Source organism: Scyliorhinus canicula, chromosome 30 (genome assembly GCF_902713615.1).
Source record: "Scyliorhinus canicula chromosome 30, sScyCan1.1, whole genome shotgun sequence".
NCBI classification, from domain to species: domain Eukaryota; kingdom Metazoa; phylum Chordata; class Chondrichthyes; order Carcharhiniformes; family Scyliorhinidae; genus Scyliorhinus; species Scyliorhinus canicula.
In genome coordinates, this window is record NC_052175.1 from 7,077,463 (window position 1) to 7,095,753 (window position 18,291).

The 18,291-nt window shown below is 45.4% G+C and overlaps 1 protein-coding gene across 1 annotated transcript; it reads right to left on the reverse strand.

Annotated features, from left to right (window-relative positions):
• Positions 1–2,738: 2,738 nt before the first annotated feature.
• LOC119958713 (immunoglobulin gamma-1 heavy chain-like) lies at positions 2,739–9,775 on the reverse strand. The gene is made up of 6 exons (XM_038787290.1): positions 9,625–9,775; positions 7,250–7,588; positions 6,866–7,168; positions 5,260–5,373; positions 3,682–3,740; positions 2,739–3,073 (listed from the first exon to the last, which is right to left on the reverse strand). The coding sequence occupies exons 1-6, from the start codon at positions 9,665–9,667 to the stop codon at positions 3,029–3,031; spliced, it is 903 nt and encodes a 300-aa protein (XP_038643218.1). The 5' UTR covers positions 9,668–9,775; the 3' UTR covers positions 2,739–3,028.
• Positions 9,776–18,291: the final 8,516 nt, after the last annotated feature.

Sequence of the window (18,291 nt, forward strand, 5' to 3'; positions counted from 1 at the left end):
CGAGCAGTTCTATAAATAAGACAGCTGTGCAGATATTTGTTCCATCACTGCAGCTGCCTTTGAGAGTATTGTCTGCTTTATGCAATGGCTCAGTGGTGTTTGCCGGAATGGCCACATGCGGGGCTGCGAGGGACTGAGTGATCCCAGCACTATATTTAGACATCAAGGCACACGCAATGATCTGGAAAACAAGCTGGAAGCGTTGTTATGTTTGAATTTGTATTCGGGGTCTCGGAGTCTCTGGGCAGTCTCCTAAAAAAGTTTGGAATAAGTTAGTTGTCAACAATCCCCACAAATATCAGTATGGAAGGAGAATGTACACGGTTACTTGGTGAGATGCGCACTCATTCCCACTATAACCTCGGTTATAGGCCTCCAATTTCCCGAGGAAATCTATTTATTTTCCAATTTCACTTGCCGAGGATGTGGAACAGTAATTGCTGGACTGGTAATCTAGAGACCCAGGATAACTGCTCTGGGCAAGAGTTCAATTCCCAGTAGGGTAGATGATGAATTCAAATTCAATGAAAATATATGAAATTGTCGTCAACAGCACAACTGATTCACCAATGCCCTTTCGGGGAAGCAAACGTTGCCTTAAAAAGGCATGTCCTGGCTTGCATGTGACCCACAGCAATCTTGTTGTCTCTTACATGCTAATCGACAAGCCACAAAAAACACCCAAAATAAATGAAACCGGACAGACCACTTGCCATAGCAACGCCAACAGCGGTTCAAGAAGGCAGCTCCACCATTTGCTCAACTGCAACGAAGGATGGACAATAAATGCTGGCATAGACTGCAACAGCCACATAGAACATAGAACATAGAACAGTACAGCACAGAACAGGCCCTTCGGCCCTCGATGTTGTGCCGAGCAACGATCACCCTACTCAAACCCACGTATCCACCCTATACCCGTAACCCAACAACCCCCCCCCCCCCCCCCCCCATTAACCCTATTGAGTAGTCATAACAATGTTCTTCCTGTTAATGTTAATACAGGATTATGGTAGGTGACACAGAAATGAATTAAATTCAGCCGACGCCACCAGAACACGGGTTAAACCATGATAACAGGAATGGACTTGAGGAGAGGACAGTCAATGGTGAAGGTTTGAGATAATTACGGTTTTGAAGTTTTGGGAGGTCAGCTACAGACTCTGGGGCGAGAGCGGTGGGACGTCAAGGAAAACGGATCAAAATCTATAACAGAGACGCAGGTCCGTCATATACACCGCAGGAGAAACAAAACAAATCTTCACACAATGAATGATAAATAATTGGACCATTCCCACAAAATGTCATTTAAGCTGGTGCCATTTATGAAGTCAATCAACTCATTACTTAATTGATCAAGTCATTAATTAATTAACCTGTTTATATGTCTACTTATTTAGTTAAGAATATCAGAATGTGTGTATTTGTTAATTCATTTAACTGTTTACTTATTCATAGAATCGCAGAATTCGCACCGTCTGGAAGGACACAAGCGCATCAAGTCTCCACGGACTCCCTAAAAGCACACCCGAGCCAGGCCGAGACCCCGCCCCATCCCCATAACCCCACTGAACCTCCATTCTTTGGTCACTAAGTGGCAATTTAGCATGGCCAATCCACCTAACCTGCGCATCGTGAAAAGTGGGAGGAAACAGGAGTACCCGGAGGAAACCCATTCTCTGAAAAGGCACTTGAGGCAGAAAACCTCACCACATTTAAATGTACTTGGATGTCCATGTTTTCTTGAACAAACGACCGGCAGCGCAATAGTCCAGATGCAGTCAAGTGGGATGAAGCTGGCTAAAGCTCTGCCAACAAAGACTGAAACCTTGGGCCGAATGGCCTCGTTCTGTCTCATGACTTGTTTAACTAAACTGAGTTCTGATTCTGACCCATGGCGCAAATTATTGTGTCCTCGCAACTAACAGGGTGTTGAAAGGTGCGGCACAATAATCCAAGCATTCTGTAAAGTGGAGGACAATGTTAGGGACAGAACAAAGTGATTTCACACTCAGCCCGTCAATTTAATTCAGCACTATTCCTAACTCTGGATGCAATGCAACTCTCCTTGTCCACATGCTGCAAGACCTGGGCAACATTCTGGCTTCGGCTGATAAATGCAAACAACATTCGCGCCACACAGCTGCAAAAAAGACTTCAAACATCGCCCATCTACCAGCTCTATTTTCATCTCTGAATGCTTCATTGCTAATATCTGGAAGGTTTCCAACGGCCAGTGACACACATGCGCTGGTTAAAATAAAAATACAAAATCCACGCCAGAGACTGGCAATTCTGTGGCTTGCAAGTCACCTCTTAACTCGCCAAAGACTGTCTACAATGTCCAAGGTGCAAGTGAAATGAAATGAAAATCGCTTATTGTCACGAGTAGGCTTCAATGAAGTTACTGAAAGCCCCTGGTCGCCACATTCCGGCACCTGTCCGGGGAGGGGAATCGAACCGTGCTGCTGGCCTGCTTAGTCTGCTTTAAAAGCCACCGATTTAACCCACTGAGCTAAACCAGCCCCTCATGAGCCACTGAGCTAAACTCACCCACACACGGGGAGAACGTGCAGACTCCACACAGACAGTAATCCAGCGGGGAATCGAACCTGGGACCCTGGCGCTGCGAAACCACAGTGCTAACCACTGTGCTACCGTGCTGCCCCAATTGGAAAAATTATGCGACTAATATTGATAATGGCGATAGTAGTCAGAAAACGAATTAACAATCCATAGTCGGTGCGAAATAATTTCTGTATTGGACACGTGACAAATGAGAGTTACAATATTCAGCCAAACTTAAATCACCGTCCATTCCAACAGGCTGCTATTCTGGTTTTCATGCGTTCCTGGGTTTCTGGATTAAATGTACATCCAAGTCAATTATCTCAAAACACACGTGCACCCCACAAAGTGGAGGAAATTTTAATGGAATTATGACTGAACAATGATTCTTGCATCAATGAAAAAAAAGTTTGAAATGTTCTTCAACACGTCATACCTATCCCCAAAATGCTCTTCCGCATTAAAGGGTCGGATCTGGAGTAAACGCCAAATGAGCGTAAAGAGTCTGTAAGAGAAAACAGAAGCCATTGATCATCATCGAAACAGAGAAGCAGAAATTGGTCATCCAACCCTAAACCCTAATTCCCAATTCAATTGGATCATAGCTGGACCAAATACCCGCAATGGTATCCAATTTAAACTAGACATTACAATGTTTGCTGGGATCTCCCACTCCCTTTAAGCATGTTGACATTAACTCTGAAATATTCATCTAATTTTATGCTTTTATTCCTGGTATTGATGCCTGCAATAGAACAGGTTCTCTCCTTTTATCCGATCAAAGATATGAAACAACTTAATCAGCTCAGTTAGATCATATCTTTCTCTTCAATACTTGCGGGAATGTGAGTGAAATGTGTGTTGACTATTCTCATAATCCAACCCGATTTTAACTCTGTTTTCATTCCATTGAATCGTTATTCTGGAATTCCATCTATGTATTGATTAATTCTCCAAATATATTTTTTTAGCGACTTTCAGTTGGAGCAAAACGTTAAATAGAGCAATGAAATGTTTAATAATTTTTGCAACCATAATTATTCATATTAAAGATTGTTTCGAAAGTCAGTGAAGTGAAACGACAGGTAGTAAGAAGGAAAATCTTGCAGTTACCTCTTTGTCTCGTTCACGTTTCTCCCAATTTGAGAAGGTCTGATTGGAGCTACTATTGCCTGATATATATAAAAAAGACAAACAATTACAACTTGGATAAAAAAACAGGTTAATTACCATGCAAAAGATCAAAGAGCATAAACGTAAACATTTGGAAAATTGGAGCCATTCGGCCCTCCAAGCGTGATCTTCCCTTCAATATAATCATGGTTGGAAATCTAACTCAATAACCGGATATATTTCCCTCCATGTCTTTTGATCCCCTTCACCCCAGGTCGATATCTAACTGACCCTTGAAAACATAAAATGTTTTGGCCCCAACTGTTTCCTGTGGCAGCGAATTGGACAGGCTGACCACTTTCGCCTCATCTCTGGCCTAAATGGTTTACTCCATATCCTCAGGTTGTGACCCCTGGTTCTGGAAACACCAACCACGGGGAACATCCTCCCTACATCTACGCTGTTTAGTCATGTTCGAATTTTCTAGGTTTCTTTGAGATTCCCTCATATTTCTACTCAGGGGCTGGTTTAGCACACGAGGGCTAAATAGCTGGCTTTTAAAGCAGATAGAGGCAGGCCAGAAGCATGGTTCAATTCCCGTATCAGGCTCCCCAAACAGGCACCGGAATGTGGCGAATAGGGGCTTTTCACAGTACCTTCATTGAAGCCTACTCGTGACAATAAGCGATTCTCATTTCATTTCTTTCTCCAGCAAATAGAATCCTAACTGACTCAATCTCTCCGCATACCTCAGTCCCGCTATCCCAGGAACCAATCTGTCACACCTTTGCTGTGCTCCCCCATAACAAGGACATCGTCGATCAGATAAGAAACCCCCAAACTACGCAGTTTCACAGATAAACCAGTCAGCACACAGGTAGGGGTGTAGAACCCCACACACAGATAGGGGTGTAGAATCCCGCACACAGATAGGGGTGTAGAACCTCGCACACATATAGGGGTGTAGAATCCCGCACACAGATAGGGGTGTAGAACCCCGCACACAGATAGGGGTGTAGAACCCCGCACACAGATAGGGGCGTAGAACCCAGCACACGGATAGGGGTTTAGAACCCCGCACACGGATAGCGGTGTGGAACCCCGGACACAGATAGGGGTGTAGAACCCCACACACAGATAGGGGTGTAGAACCCCACACACGGATAGTGGTGTAGAACCCACACACGGATAGGGGTGTAGAACCCCGCACACAGATAGGGGTGTAGAACCCTACACACGGATAGGGGTGTAGAACCCCACACACGGATAGGGGTGTAGAACCCCACACACGGATAGGGGTGTAGAACCCCGCACACGGATAGGGGTGTAGAACCCCGCACACGGATAGGGGTGTAGAACCACGCACACGGATAGGGGTGTAGAACCCCACACACAGATTGGGGTGTAGAACCCCGCACACAGATAGGGGTGTAGAACCCCACACACAGATAGGGGTGTAGAACCCACACACGGATAGGGGTTTAGAACCCCGCACACATATAGGGGTGTAGAACCCCGTACACAGATAGGGGTGTAGAACCCCACACACAGATTCGCAGCGCGGGCGGCGCTTCCTACCTGAGTGCCAGATTCTGCAGCTCCAGCCCGCGAGGATGGTTAAGACGACCAGAAGGAGAATCAGAAGGAGCGAACCTCCGTAAATCAGTGGAAGACAGTGGGGTTGAGGCGGCTCTGATGAAGACAAGACAACTAAATATGTTACCAAGGCTGGCGGAAGCTTGTAGAAATGTGGAAGCTATCCAGAAACCCCAACTCAAGCTGGGAGAGGCCGGGCCACAAGGTCAATTTTACACTTTCACCAATTACTCAGGTTGGATGAAGGACGGGTAGGAGTTGAGTTAAGGAAACACAATGAGAAAATACTTATTTGCAAAGAATCCAAGTATAGGGTGAAACAGGAGGCAATGTGGTGGGCCTTAGTTTTGCCTGTTCTTTGCCGGATGTATCTCAGTTCCATTACTTTACATGGAGCTCCGTCCATAAACTCCCATGGACCCGAATTTAATCTAATATCCACTTTGTCTCCTGGACCGCATAACTCTATATCTGTTCTATCAAGTATATGTTCAAATCTGAATCAATCTATTCGATTTGTTGAGATTGATTAGAATCTGGAAATAACCTGTAGGACTCCATGGGGCAGCAGCATTAAAGCCTTCTTAAACAAAAGAGGGCGATGGGATTAGAAGATTAGAACACATGTGTTCGGATGTGTTAGACTTCTGGGAGAGGCTTGTTTGCAGCTGAAAAACCTACATTTACCCATTAGGATAAGTTGTCTTCTCGATGAATGCGATGAAATATATTTAAAAAACTGCTCATGGACAACAGGGGAGAGAGATGGAAACTTGGAACGGAATTTCAATTTCCAAGTTCACCCAGAAAAGGTTGAGAATGGCACCGTAACTCCCACCACGCAGTTGGTGTTTAGTAAAACAGATGCGCATCAAAATTCTGCGAGGTAAACAATGACACGCTGAGTGATTTGAACGAGATCATTGGCGGGTAATGAGATCAGTGTGCTTCTTGTTACCTGTGGAGGATTAGAATATGAGAAGTGAGCAGCCCTGGTCACGCCAGGTAATAAATGCTGTAATTTCATTACAGAAGGACACAGATGAAATTGACGAGGATAAAACCAGCCCGGGGAATTTGCAGCTATGAGGAGAGGTTGCATAGGTTGGGGTTGAGAGGAGGCTGTTGGGAAATTTGACTGAGGTGTAAAAAAACTGTGAGGGGCCTGAATTAGGTGAATGGGAAGAGCCCATGACCTTTACCAAAGAGGTCAGTGACTGGGACACACAGGTTTAAAGCGATTGGCGGAATGATTAGTGGGAAGATGATGTTTACTTTTCCACCCAATGTTGGTGGAACTCTCTGACTGAAAGTGTAGTCGAGGCAGAAACTCTCGCCTTATTCAGAAGCACGTCCAGGGCAGTACCACGCAGAGCTAAATACTGGAAAGTGGGATCAGCCTGAGTGGCTCATTTCTCAACCGCCACAGGCATGATGGGCCGAATACTCTCTTTCTGTGCTGTAAAAGGTCAACCATTCGGCAGTCCCATAATTCTGTGCTGGTGTCCAGACGCGCAGATGTCATTGCTCACAATTAATCTCAATCCAGCAACACAAAGACCAGGACAGTGAAATAAGAAAGAGGTACCTCTCTGATATGAGAACGGTTCACTGATAAGATGTTCACTCGCGTTGGTTTGAACGGAACAGGTACAGAGAGCGCCGTTCGTGCAGGTATCTGCCGACACTGTGAGCTGACTTCCTATATTGTATACCCCGTCCGAGTCTATTGTTCCAGAATGGCTCCATGTCTGGGTCTCCCAAGTGGCAAGATTCCAGCGGACGGGAAGCTTAATCGAGGAAGCGCCGTTCACCAAACACATCAAGGGGATAGTCTCCATCGAAAGAATGTCAGCCAGCGGTGGGGCGAGAAGAAATATTGCCGCGGGCCCTGGTGAGGTTGGGAGGTAAGAGGTAATTACTTTTCAACACAGCTGCCTGGTCATTCATGAGTAAATGATGTTACTTTTACCTGTGGTGAGCAATTTGGAACCGTTTCCGAATATAAAGGACATTCCGTTCGATTTCCGCGCGGCGCAATAATAAACGCCCGAATCATTTCTCTGCACCTCCTTAATCACCAGAGTGTAAATGGCCGATGCGTCATCAACTATCCCTGAGAATCGTCCGTCTGCAGGGATGTGCTTCCTGACGATGTGGACAAATTGCAGATGTTCCCGGTGCTGCTGTTTATACCAGTAAACCGCTGCACTTGCTAACCAGCCCGTGTGGCAATGCACCTTAAAGATCCCTCCAACCGAGACGGTCTGTTCCGCTGGAGTTTGCTGGAATACATCCTGAGGGAAAATAACTGGGAGAACAGGGCATAAGTGATAAAAAAAATACATCTGTGTCACACGAATGGAAATTTCCATAATTCAATGTGGCGACATCCTATGATCGCCAATGCTCAACACGGATCCTTGGGTGAAACGCTGAGACTTCATTTTCAGTTCCGACCTGGAGAACCAGGAGTGAAGGAGGGACAGAAAAGGATAGAAAGAAAATAAAAGAGATGGTGTTCAGGTTTTGGAGTGTTCAATATTATGAACAATTTTGACAGAGTGATATTCTGTTTCCACTATTTGTTCACAATATGAAGATGGTCAGCAAGAGAGCTGGGAGTGAGCTGAGGAGAAAGTTCTTTACTGAGAGAGTTGTTGGGGGTTGGAATGCGCTGCCTGGGAGAGTGAGGGAGATGGATTCCAGAGGAGGCTTCAAACGAGAGCTGGATATATATTTGAAAGTGTTAAATTTAGAGGGCAATGGAGGTTGGGCTGGGGAATGGGACTAGTTTCGCTGCTCTTTTGGGATCAGGTTCATCCACGATGCGCTTAATGACCCCTTCTGTGCTGTAAAATTCTATCACTAATGAAATAAAGTGGGATATAATGGTGGTAAAACGGCGGGACGGTGGCAGAGTGGTTAGCACTGCTGCCTCACAGCGCCCGGGAATCCGGGGTCAATCGCGGCCTGGGGTGACTGTCGGTGTGCAGTGCTCTCACCTCTGTGCGCGGTTCCTCCGGGTGCTCCGACCTCTTCCCACAGTTCAATGATGTACAGATGAGGCGGATTGGTCATGCTAGATTTACCTTTAGTGTCCAGCGATGTGCAAGTTAGGATACTGGGGTGGGGTGGACAGGGGCCATGGACCTGGATGCGGTGCTCTTTCAGGGCGTCGGTACAGACTGGATGGGCGAATGGTCTCCTTCTGCAATCTCGGGATTCTCTGATTCGAAAGATTCACAGACAATGAAACACATTTTTTGTGTATCGTCACACGTATTCCGGAATAGAATTTACAGTGCAGAAGGAGGCCATTCGGCCCATTGAGTCTGCACAGGCTCTTGGAAAGAGCACCCTACCCAACACTAAGGGCAATTTTGGACACAATGGGAAATTTAGCATGGCCAATCCACCTAACCTGCACATCTTTGGACCAAGATATTCCATGATATTCTGTTAAAATGTCCCAAGTTGCGATTTCACAAACAGCAATGTGTTAAAATCAGATCATCTATTTAATAAACGCAATGTTAAGTTTATAATAAAGGCCGAGATCTGGGCATTTGCTCTATTTTACTTGACCTATCATTATTCAGTTATTTAACATAATACTACTATTACAGAAAAGGACAGCGTGATATTACAGATGGCTAACTATCTCAGTGAGTTTAGCCCGCTTACAGATGGCTCACTATCTCAGTGAGTTTAGTCCGCTTACAGATGGCTAACTATCTCAGTGAGTTTAGTCCGCTTACAGATGGCTAACTATCTCAGTGAGTTTAGCCCGCTTACAGATGGCTAACTATCTCAGTGAGTTTAGCCCGCTTACAGATGGCTAACTATCTCAGTGAGTTTAGCCCGCTTACAGATGGCTAAATATCTCAGTGAGTTTAGCCCGCTTACAGATGGCTCACTATCTCAGTGAGTTTAGCCCGCTTACAGATGGCTAACTATCCCAGTGAGTTTAGCCCGCTAACAGATGGCTCATTATCTCAGTGAGTTTAGCCCGTTTACAGATGGCTAACTATCTCAGTGAGTTTAGTCCGCTTCCTGATGGCTCATTTTCTCAGTGAGTTTAGCCCGTTTACAGATGGCTCACTATCTCAGTGAGTTTAGCCCGTTTACAGATGGCTCACTATCTCAGTGAATTTAGTCCGCTTACAGATGGCTAACTATCCCAATGAGTTTAGCCCGTTTACAGATGGCTCACTATCTCAGTGAGTTTAGCCCGTTTACAGATGGCTAACTATCTCAGTGAATTTAGTCCGCTTACAGATGGCTAACTTTCTCAGTGAGTTTTGCCGGAATTTACACCATGTGTCAGAAGGAAGAAAATCTAACCTGGAATGAGATGGAAGAACGCGCCAAGAGTAAAGAGGCCCATTGCCTGCGGCCCAGGTTCTTACTGTGAGCTTCACGCTTGAGGTTTCTTATTCTCGGTTCATAATCCAGAGACAGAAGAGTCTGAAGCTGCGAAATGCACAGCTGCGGAAATTTTGAAATAGCTGGGCGGAAACATCAGCACGGTACAAATGGCGGCTTTGAATTTCCTGTTGCCACAGGAGCGCCTACGCACTGTCCTGTCTACAAAGAGCAAGGGGGTCACGGTTCATTTTCAACATATCTGAAAGGTGCTCTTCATACCAAAGAAACGTTACAGAACACAGTTTATTACTAGCGTCCTTCAAGTAGGTAGATGGAAGTGATCCAATTCCATGTCTTTGTTCTGGCGGCCGCTGAACTTATACCTACCAACAAATGTGCCAGATGCAGATTCGTTCGTTCTTATTTCAAGAATTGTTTTTCACCCAATGTCAGAAGTCCACCTGTCTCTTCACATAGAACATAGAACTGTACAGCACAGTGCAGACCCTTCGACCCACGATTTTGCGCAGAACTAGTCTGAAACTAAGGTCAAATCAACCTACTCCCTATCATTCTGGTGCACTCCATATGCCTATCCAATAACCGCTTGCAAGTTCCTAAAGTCTGCGACTCCACTATCATAGATGGGAGTCTGTTCCACGCCCCAAGCACTCTCTGAGTAAAGAACCTGCATCTGACATCCCTCCTATATCTTCTACCATGAACCTTATAGTTATGCCCCCTTGTAACAGCTACATCCACTCGACGAAAACGTCGCCGAACCTCCACTCCATCTATCCCTCTCATCCTCCTTCGCTCCAATGAGAAAAGCCTAGCTCCCTAAACGTTTCTTCATATGACCTATGCTCCAATCCAGGCAGCATCCTGGTAAATCTCCTTTGCACCCTTTCCAATGCTTCCACATCCTTCCTGTAATGAAGTGGTCAGAACTGCACACAATACTCCAAATGTGGTCTAGCCAAGGTCTTGTTCAGTTGCAGCATAACCTCACGAAAATCCCCCTGTTAATAAATGCTAACACACTGTAGGCTTTCTTCACGGCTCTGGCCACTTGGGCGGCAACGTTCAGAGATCTATGGCCATGAACTCAGAGATCTCTGCTCCTCCACATTTTTCAGAACCCTGCCGTTTACCATGTAACCACATTCAAATTTCTCCTACCAAAATGAATCATCTCACACTTGCCACTTTTCGGCCCAGGTCTGCATCCTATCAGTGTCTATTTGCAGCCTACAACAGCCCTCCAAGTATCCACTACTCTACCAATCTTGGTGTCACCAGCAAAGTTACTAACCCAACCTTCTACTCCATCATCCAAGTCATTGATAAAAATCACAAATAGCAGAGGACCCATCACTGATTCCTGTGGTATGCCACTGGTGACTGGGCTACAGGATGAAAATTTACTATCTACCACCTGTCGACTATCTGTCTTCTATGTGCTAGCCAGTTGCTGATCCAATCGGCTAAATTTCCCTCTATGCCATGCCTCCTTACTTTCTGCATGAGCCGACCATGGAGCACCTTATCAAAGGCCTTACAAAAATCCATGTATACAACATCAACTGCTCTACTTTCATCTATGTACTTAGTAACCTCCTCAAATAATACAATCAAACGTGTGGAAAGACTTACCCCTCACAAATCCGTGCTGACTATCCATGATTAAGTTGTACCTTCCCAAATGATCATAAATCCTATCCCTCAGGACCAGTCCAATAATTCGCCTATAACTGAAGTGAGACTAACCGGCCTATAATACCCAGAGTTATACCTATTCCCTTTCTTGAACAATATGACAACATTCGCCTCTCTTCAGTGTTCTGGCACTATTCCTGTAGACTGTGAGGACATAAAGATCAAAGCTAAATGCTCTGTAATCTAATCCCACGCCTCCCAAGGAATCCTAGGATATATCCCATCAGGCCCAGGAGACTTACCTATCCTCAGGTTTCTCAAAACTTCTAACACACCTTCCTTCCGAATATCTACGTCCTCCAGCCTACCAGCCTGTATCGCACTATCCGCCTCAACAACATGGCACCTCTCCTTTGTGAATACTGAAGAAAAGTATTCATTTCGGGCCTCTCCTGTATCTTCAGAATCCATGCACACAGTCCCACTACTGTCCTTGACCGGCCCTAACTTCACCTTGATTATTCTTTTATTCCCCATGTGTAAAAAGCTTTGGGGTTTTCCTTGATCCTACCCGCCAAGGACGTCTCATGCCCCGCCTAGCTCTCCAAAGCCTATTTTTGAGCTCCTTCCAAGCTATCTTGTACCCCTCAAGTGCCCTAACTGAACCTTGTTTTCTCATCCTTATATAAGCCTCATTCTTCCTCTTGACAAGACATCAACCTCTTTTGTAAACCATGGTTGCCTTACTCGACTATTTCCTCCCTGCCTGACAGGGACATACATATCAAGGACACGCAGTATTTGCTCCTTGAACAAACTGCTCATCTCAGTTGTGCCTTTCCCTGACAGTTCCTGTTTCCATCTTATGCTCCCAAATTCTTGCCTAATCACATCGTAATTACTCTTCCCCCAATTATTAACCTTGCCCTGCCGTATGTTCCTATCCAACTCCATTGCTATAGTAAAAGTCAGCGAATTGTGGTCAGTATCTCCAAAGTCCTCTCCCACAACAAAATCTAACACTTGGCCCGGTTCATTACGCAATACCAAGTCCAACGTGGCCCCGTCTCTTGTCGGTCTATCCACATATTATGTGAGGAAACCCTCCTGCACATACTGGATAAAAACAGCCCCATCCAAACTATTCGAATTATAGTGATTCCAATCAATATTTGGAAAGTTAAACTCTCCCATGACACCTACCCTGTGACGACCGCACCTATCCAAAATCTGCATTGCAATCTTTTCCTCCACATCTCTGTTACTGTTTGGGGGCCTATAGAAAACTCCGAACAAAGTGACCGCTCCTCTCCTATTTCTAACTTCAGCCCACACTACCTCAGTGGAGAGATCCTCCTCAAACTGCCTTTCTGCAGCCATTATACTATCTTCGAATAACAATGCTACTCCTCCACCTCTATTACCATCTTCTCTAATCTGCCTGAAACATCAAAACCCCGGAACCTCCAACAACCATTCCTGCCTCTGTTCTATCCACGTCTCCATAATGTCCACAACACCGCAGTCCCAGGTACCATTCCATGCTTCAAGCTCTCCAACCTTATTCCTGATGCTCCTCGCATTGACGTAGACACACTTCAAACCACCTTCATGCCTGCAGGTCCACTCTTGTGGCCTTCCTCAGTACTGCACTACGCTAAACGTCCTCAACTCCAGCAACACTATTTCCTGGACTACACATCAGTTTCCGATCCTTCTGCCAAATTAGTTTAATCCACTCCCCCCCCCCCCCCAACCTCCCCCGGGGGGGCCCTTTGGATGACTGTCTTTGTGGAATCTGCACATTCCCCTCCTAATTGCCCGAGTTTCCTCTGGCTGTACCCGTTTCCTCCCACAATCCAAAGATGCGCAGTTCAGGTGGATTGGCCATGCTGAATTTTCCTTTAGTCATAGAATTTACAGTGCAAAAGGAGGCCATTCGGCCCATCGAGTCTGCACCGGCTCTTGGAATGAACACCCTACCCAAGATCAACACCTCCACCCTATCCCCATAACCCCATAACCCAGTAACCCCACCTACATTCAGGGTAATTTTGGACACTAAGGGCAATATATCATGGCCAATCCACCTAACCTGCACATCTTTGGACTGTGGGAGGAACCCGGAGCACCCGGAGAAAACCCACGCACACACGGGGAGGATGTGCAGACTCCGCAGAGACAGTGACCCAAGCCGGACTCGAACCTGGGACCCTGGATCTGTGAAGCATTTGTGCTATCCAAAATGCTACCGTGCTGCCCCATTTAGTGCCAAAATAAATGTAGGTTAGCTTCCGGGGATAGGTCGGGAGTGTGGGCCGAGGCAGGATGTTCTTTCGGAGGATCGGTGCAGACTCATCATCACAGAGTCTCAGAATAACAGAGTGCCATAGACACCGTTCGCCCCATTGACTGCACTAACACATGGAAGACACCTGATCTGCCTACCTAATCCCATTTGCTAACAGCGCCCATATCCTTGAATGTTATAGCGTGCCCAGTGCTCATCCAAGTACTTCTTAAAGGATTGGAGGGGTCCCGCCTCTACCGCACCCCCCCCCCCCCCCCACCTCCCTAAGGCAGTGCATTCCAGACACTCACCACTACCTGGGTAAAACAGTTTTTCCTCAAATCCCCCTCAACCTCCCACCCCTTCGCTGGGCCAAATGGCCTCCCTTCTACACTGTAAGGATTCTGTGAACTGCTCGGAGATCAATTGGAACTTAATTACTGAATTGTCCCGGTTGAGTGAAAGACATAATTGAAACGTTGTGAGTCCTCTGGATTCCTGTATGAATGGACATTGGTGGGAGAATGCAGATTCTAATTTTGATAGTTAATTTGGCGATTAGCCTTGGCGCATGGCGATTCAATCTCAGTGGGAAATATTTTCCGCAACTGAACTCGATTAAGTAATCTGTTTTGTTTTCAATTAATAAAACCGAACTTGAACGGAGATCCAATTACATTATCCGCGAGGTGGTCCCAGAAAGTATAAATGAAAAGGAATGTCTGCCCTCAGAGTTTAATGCAGAGAGATTGCCTGAAGCACGATTTAAAACATCAGCTGAAACTGAAAATGCTGGAAACATTTGAATTGATTGCTAAAATATCTGACTTGATTTTTGCCATCACTGGTTTCCTGGTAAGTAACTACAAACATTAATGTTGTCCAAACCCATGCGTGAACTGGTCTCTGGTTTTACTCTGTGACGGAAATTGTTCTTCAATCATGTAACGATCCCAGTTGATGGCAGACGTAGACAGGAAGATCGCAGAATGGAACCCTGACGCCTCAGTCCCTAACTTTTACATTTTCCATCTAACGTGGAGGAATAGTCAAAGAACCGCTTCGTTTTGAGAAAAGAAAAACATTTATTAGCCGAGGCATAGAGTTTAAGAGCAGAGAGGTTATGTATAAAATATGGGTTAAGACACAGCTAGACTACTGTGCAGTTCTGGAATTCACTTTTTCGGATGAATGTGTCAGAGGACTGCAGAGGAGATTTGCCAGGATGTTGCCAGGGCTGGTGGGTTTTCGTGATGAAGAGAGATTTTGATAGACTGTTTTCTTTCCCTTGGAGCAGAGGAGATTGAAGGAGGACATGACTGAGATATATCAAACTTTGAGGTCTTTAGGTCGAGTAGACAGGAGGATAGTTTTTCCTTGTTGGAGAGATCAATGGCCAGGTGGCATAGATTTAAAGCAAGGTCCAGGATGCTTAGAGGGGATGTGGGGAAATACGTTTTTATCCAGAGGGCGATGGGACTTTGGAACTCACTCCCTGAAAGAGTGGTGGAGGCAGAGACCCTTATAACATTTCAGAAGCATTGAGCTGCTCAATGGCAGTGGCTTTATAGTATTGTCCCTGGAATAATAATCCAGAGACCCAGGGTCATTCTCTGGGGATCTCGGTTCGAGCAAATGGTGGAATTCGAATTCAATACAAAATCTGGAATTAAAAGTCTAAAGATGACAATGAAATCAATGTCAGTTGTCATAAAACAAATTATGTTCCCGAATGTTCTTTCGGGAAGGAAATCTTTCCTCTTTCCTCAGTCTCGCCTACATGTGAGTCCAGACCAACAACAATGTGGTTGACTCTTAAATTCCCACCAGAATGGGCAATCAATGCTGGCTCAGCCAGCGACACCCACATCCCATGAAGACATGAACAACACTTCTGATGCCTCTTATGATTTAGTGAAGAAATTAAAATGGGTGGTTGTCTTTGGCCAGGACAAATGTGCTGAAGGGCATTTTCTGAGCTGTAGACCTCTATGATTCTAACTATGGAAAATTGAATTATAAAACGGTACTTCTTCTCTCGCCTCTTGGGACATATGGATTACTCACACATTTTAGCATTGGCAGCACGGTAGCACAGTCGTTAGCACTGTGTTTCACAGCCGCAACGGTCCCAGGTTGGACTCCCTGCTGGGTCACTGTCTGTACGGAGACTGCACATTCTTCCCGTATCTGCGTGGGTTTCCTCTGGGTGCTCCGGTTTCATCCCACAGTCCAAAACGTGCAGGTTAGGAGGACTGGCCTTGCTAAATTGCCCTTAGTGTCCAAAAAGGTTAGGAGGGGTTATTGTGTTTGGGGGATAAGGTGGAAGTGATGGCTTAAGTGGGTCGGTGCAGACTCAATAGGCCGAATGGCCTCCTTCTGCATTGTATGTATGTTCTATTTTCTAGCGTGGGTGACAAAGTACAGTTGACGCCACAAAACTTCATTTTCAAACAAGGTAATTTTGAAGGCACACCGGTTCGCTGTGGTCTAACTTAATGTCTGTGTATTTCTGCCTCAGAATCCCCCCTTCCCTCACAGATGATTGTCACGAGACCTTCCAAACTCCATTTGAAAAACATGCTTTTAAACCTTCTCTCATCGATGGGCCGAATGGCCTCCTTCTTTGCAGATGACACTAAAGTCGGTGGAGTTGTGGACAGTGCAGAAGGATGTTACAAGGTACGGAGGGACATAGATAAGCTGCAGAGCTGGGCTGACGGGTGGCAAATGGAGTTTAATGCAGAAAAGTGTGAGGTGATTCATTTTGGAAGGACTAACAGGAAGACAGAGTACTGGGCTAATGGTAAGATTCTTAACAGTGTGGACGAGCAGAGAGATTTAGGTGTCCATGTCCATAGATCCCTGAAAGCTGTCACCCAGGTTGAGAGGGTTGTTAAGAAAGCGTACGGTGTGTTAGCTTTTATCGATAGAGGATTGAGTTTCGGAGACATGAGGTCATGTTGCAGTTGTACAAAACTCTGGTGCGGCCGCATTTGGAGTATTGCGTGCAGTTCTGGTTGCCACATGATAGGAAGCATGTGGAAGCATTGCAAAGGGTACAGAGGAGATTTACAAGGATGTTGCCTGGTATGGAGGGAAGATCTGATGAGGAAAGGCTGAAGGACTTGAGACTGTTTTCGGTAGAGAGATGAAGGTTAAGAGGGGACTTAATTAAGGCATACAAGATGATCAGAGGATTAGATAAGGTGGACAGTGAGAGCCTTTTTCCTCGGATGGTGATGTACAGCACGAGGGGACATAGATTTAAATTGAGGGGAGATAGATATGGGACAGATGTCAGAGGTAGGTTCTTTACTCAGAGAGTAGTAAGGGCGTGGGATGCCCTCACTGCAACAGTAGTGGACTCGCCAACACTAAACACATTCAAATGGTCATTGGATAGGCATATGGACGACAAGGGAAGAGTGCAGAGACTTTAGAGGGGTTTCACAGGACGGCGCAACATCGAGGGCCGAAGGGCCTGTACTGCGCTGTAATGTTCTATGGTGTATGTTAATAATTCTTTCTATTTGCAGGTTCCATTCCGACATCCATTCCACAATTTCTAAAGGATTCTTTTGAACAGTGTTTCCGCAACGTTTGGACCTGTAAATCCACTCCAGGTTTTGCAGAAGCCCCTGTTAGGTTTTTTTGTCTTGACTGCTTTGACGCATTTGAGGTCCAGCCACCAATACCCACACATTTTTGAATTTACGTTGCACAGGGGAGGCAGTTGAGCAGTGGTGTTGTAACTGGATTAGTAATCCAGGGACCCAGGGTAATGCTCTGGAGGCATGGACTCAAATCCTACCAGGGCAGATAGTGCAATTGGAATTCAATAAAAATATGGCATTGAAAGTCTAATCGTAAAAACACCGTTTAGTTCAATAATGCGCTGTGGGAGCAGTATGGCCGAAAAAGCAGGGCCCAACCGGACGCCCCCAAACCACATGCCCTTCTGACGTGTGTTAGTCTTTACTGAGCAGCCCTCTGTTCTTCTTCCGAGAATCGAGCTATTCTTTAGACAACAATTGCTTCATTGTATGTTGTTTTCCTTGTAAAAAGCTGAGAGTTGTTCCTTTACCGGCTACCTATACATAAACTGCTGTAGCTTCCAGTTAAAACTAAAGAACAAAGGACGTTTTTTTCCTTTCATGACCTTCTATTTACTAAGCAAATATATTAATTATTGACGCCATGGCTTTTTCTATCATAATAAAAACACATTTGTAACTTAGTTGCCCTCTATACACACAACTACTTTCAACCAGCGTGAATAAAAGTACAGATCCCTTACAGACACATCATATATTAAATTAAACGCAGTTACAGTTGCATCTTTTTCTACTGTGTACCAGTAGAAGTGCACATCCTTTAATACTAGCTTTGCCTTCCAAGCAATCAGATGTTCTGAATTACCTCAACACATTTAAACATGATGGTTCCTTAAGAAACCCATGTTGGTTTTCCTTAATTATCCATAATTTGTCCACATGACAATGCCATCTATCAAGAATTATTCGTTGTGGAAGTTTTCCAACCTCCAAAGTTAAACCGCCAGTCCTGTAGTTGTTTGGCTGATCCTACCCCCTCTGGTGAACTGCGATGTTTGTAATTTTTCAGTCCTGTCTTATCACATAACAGATAAATGACGACTAAGCAGTGACGGGCCGAATAGCCTCATTCTGCAC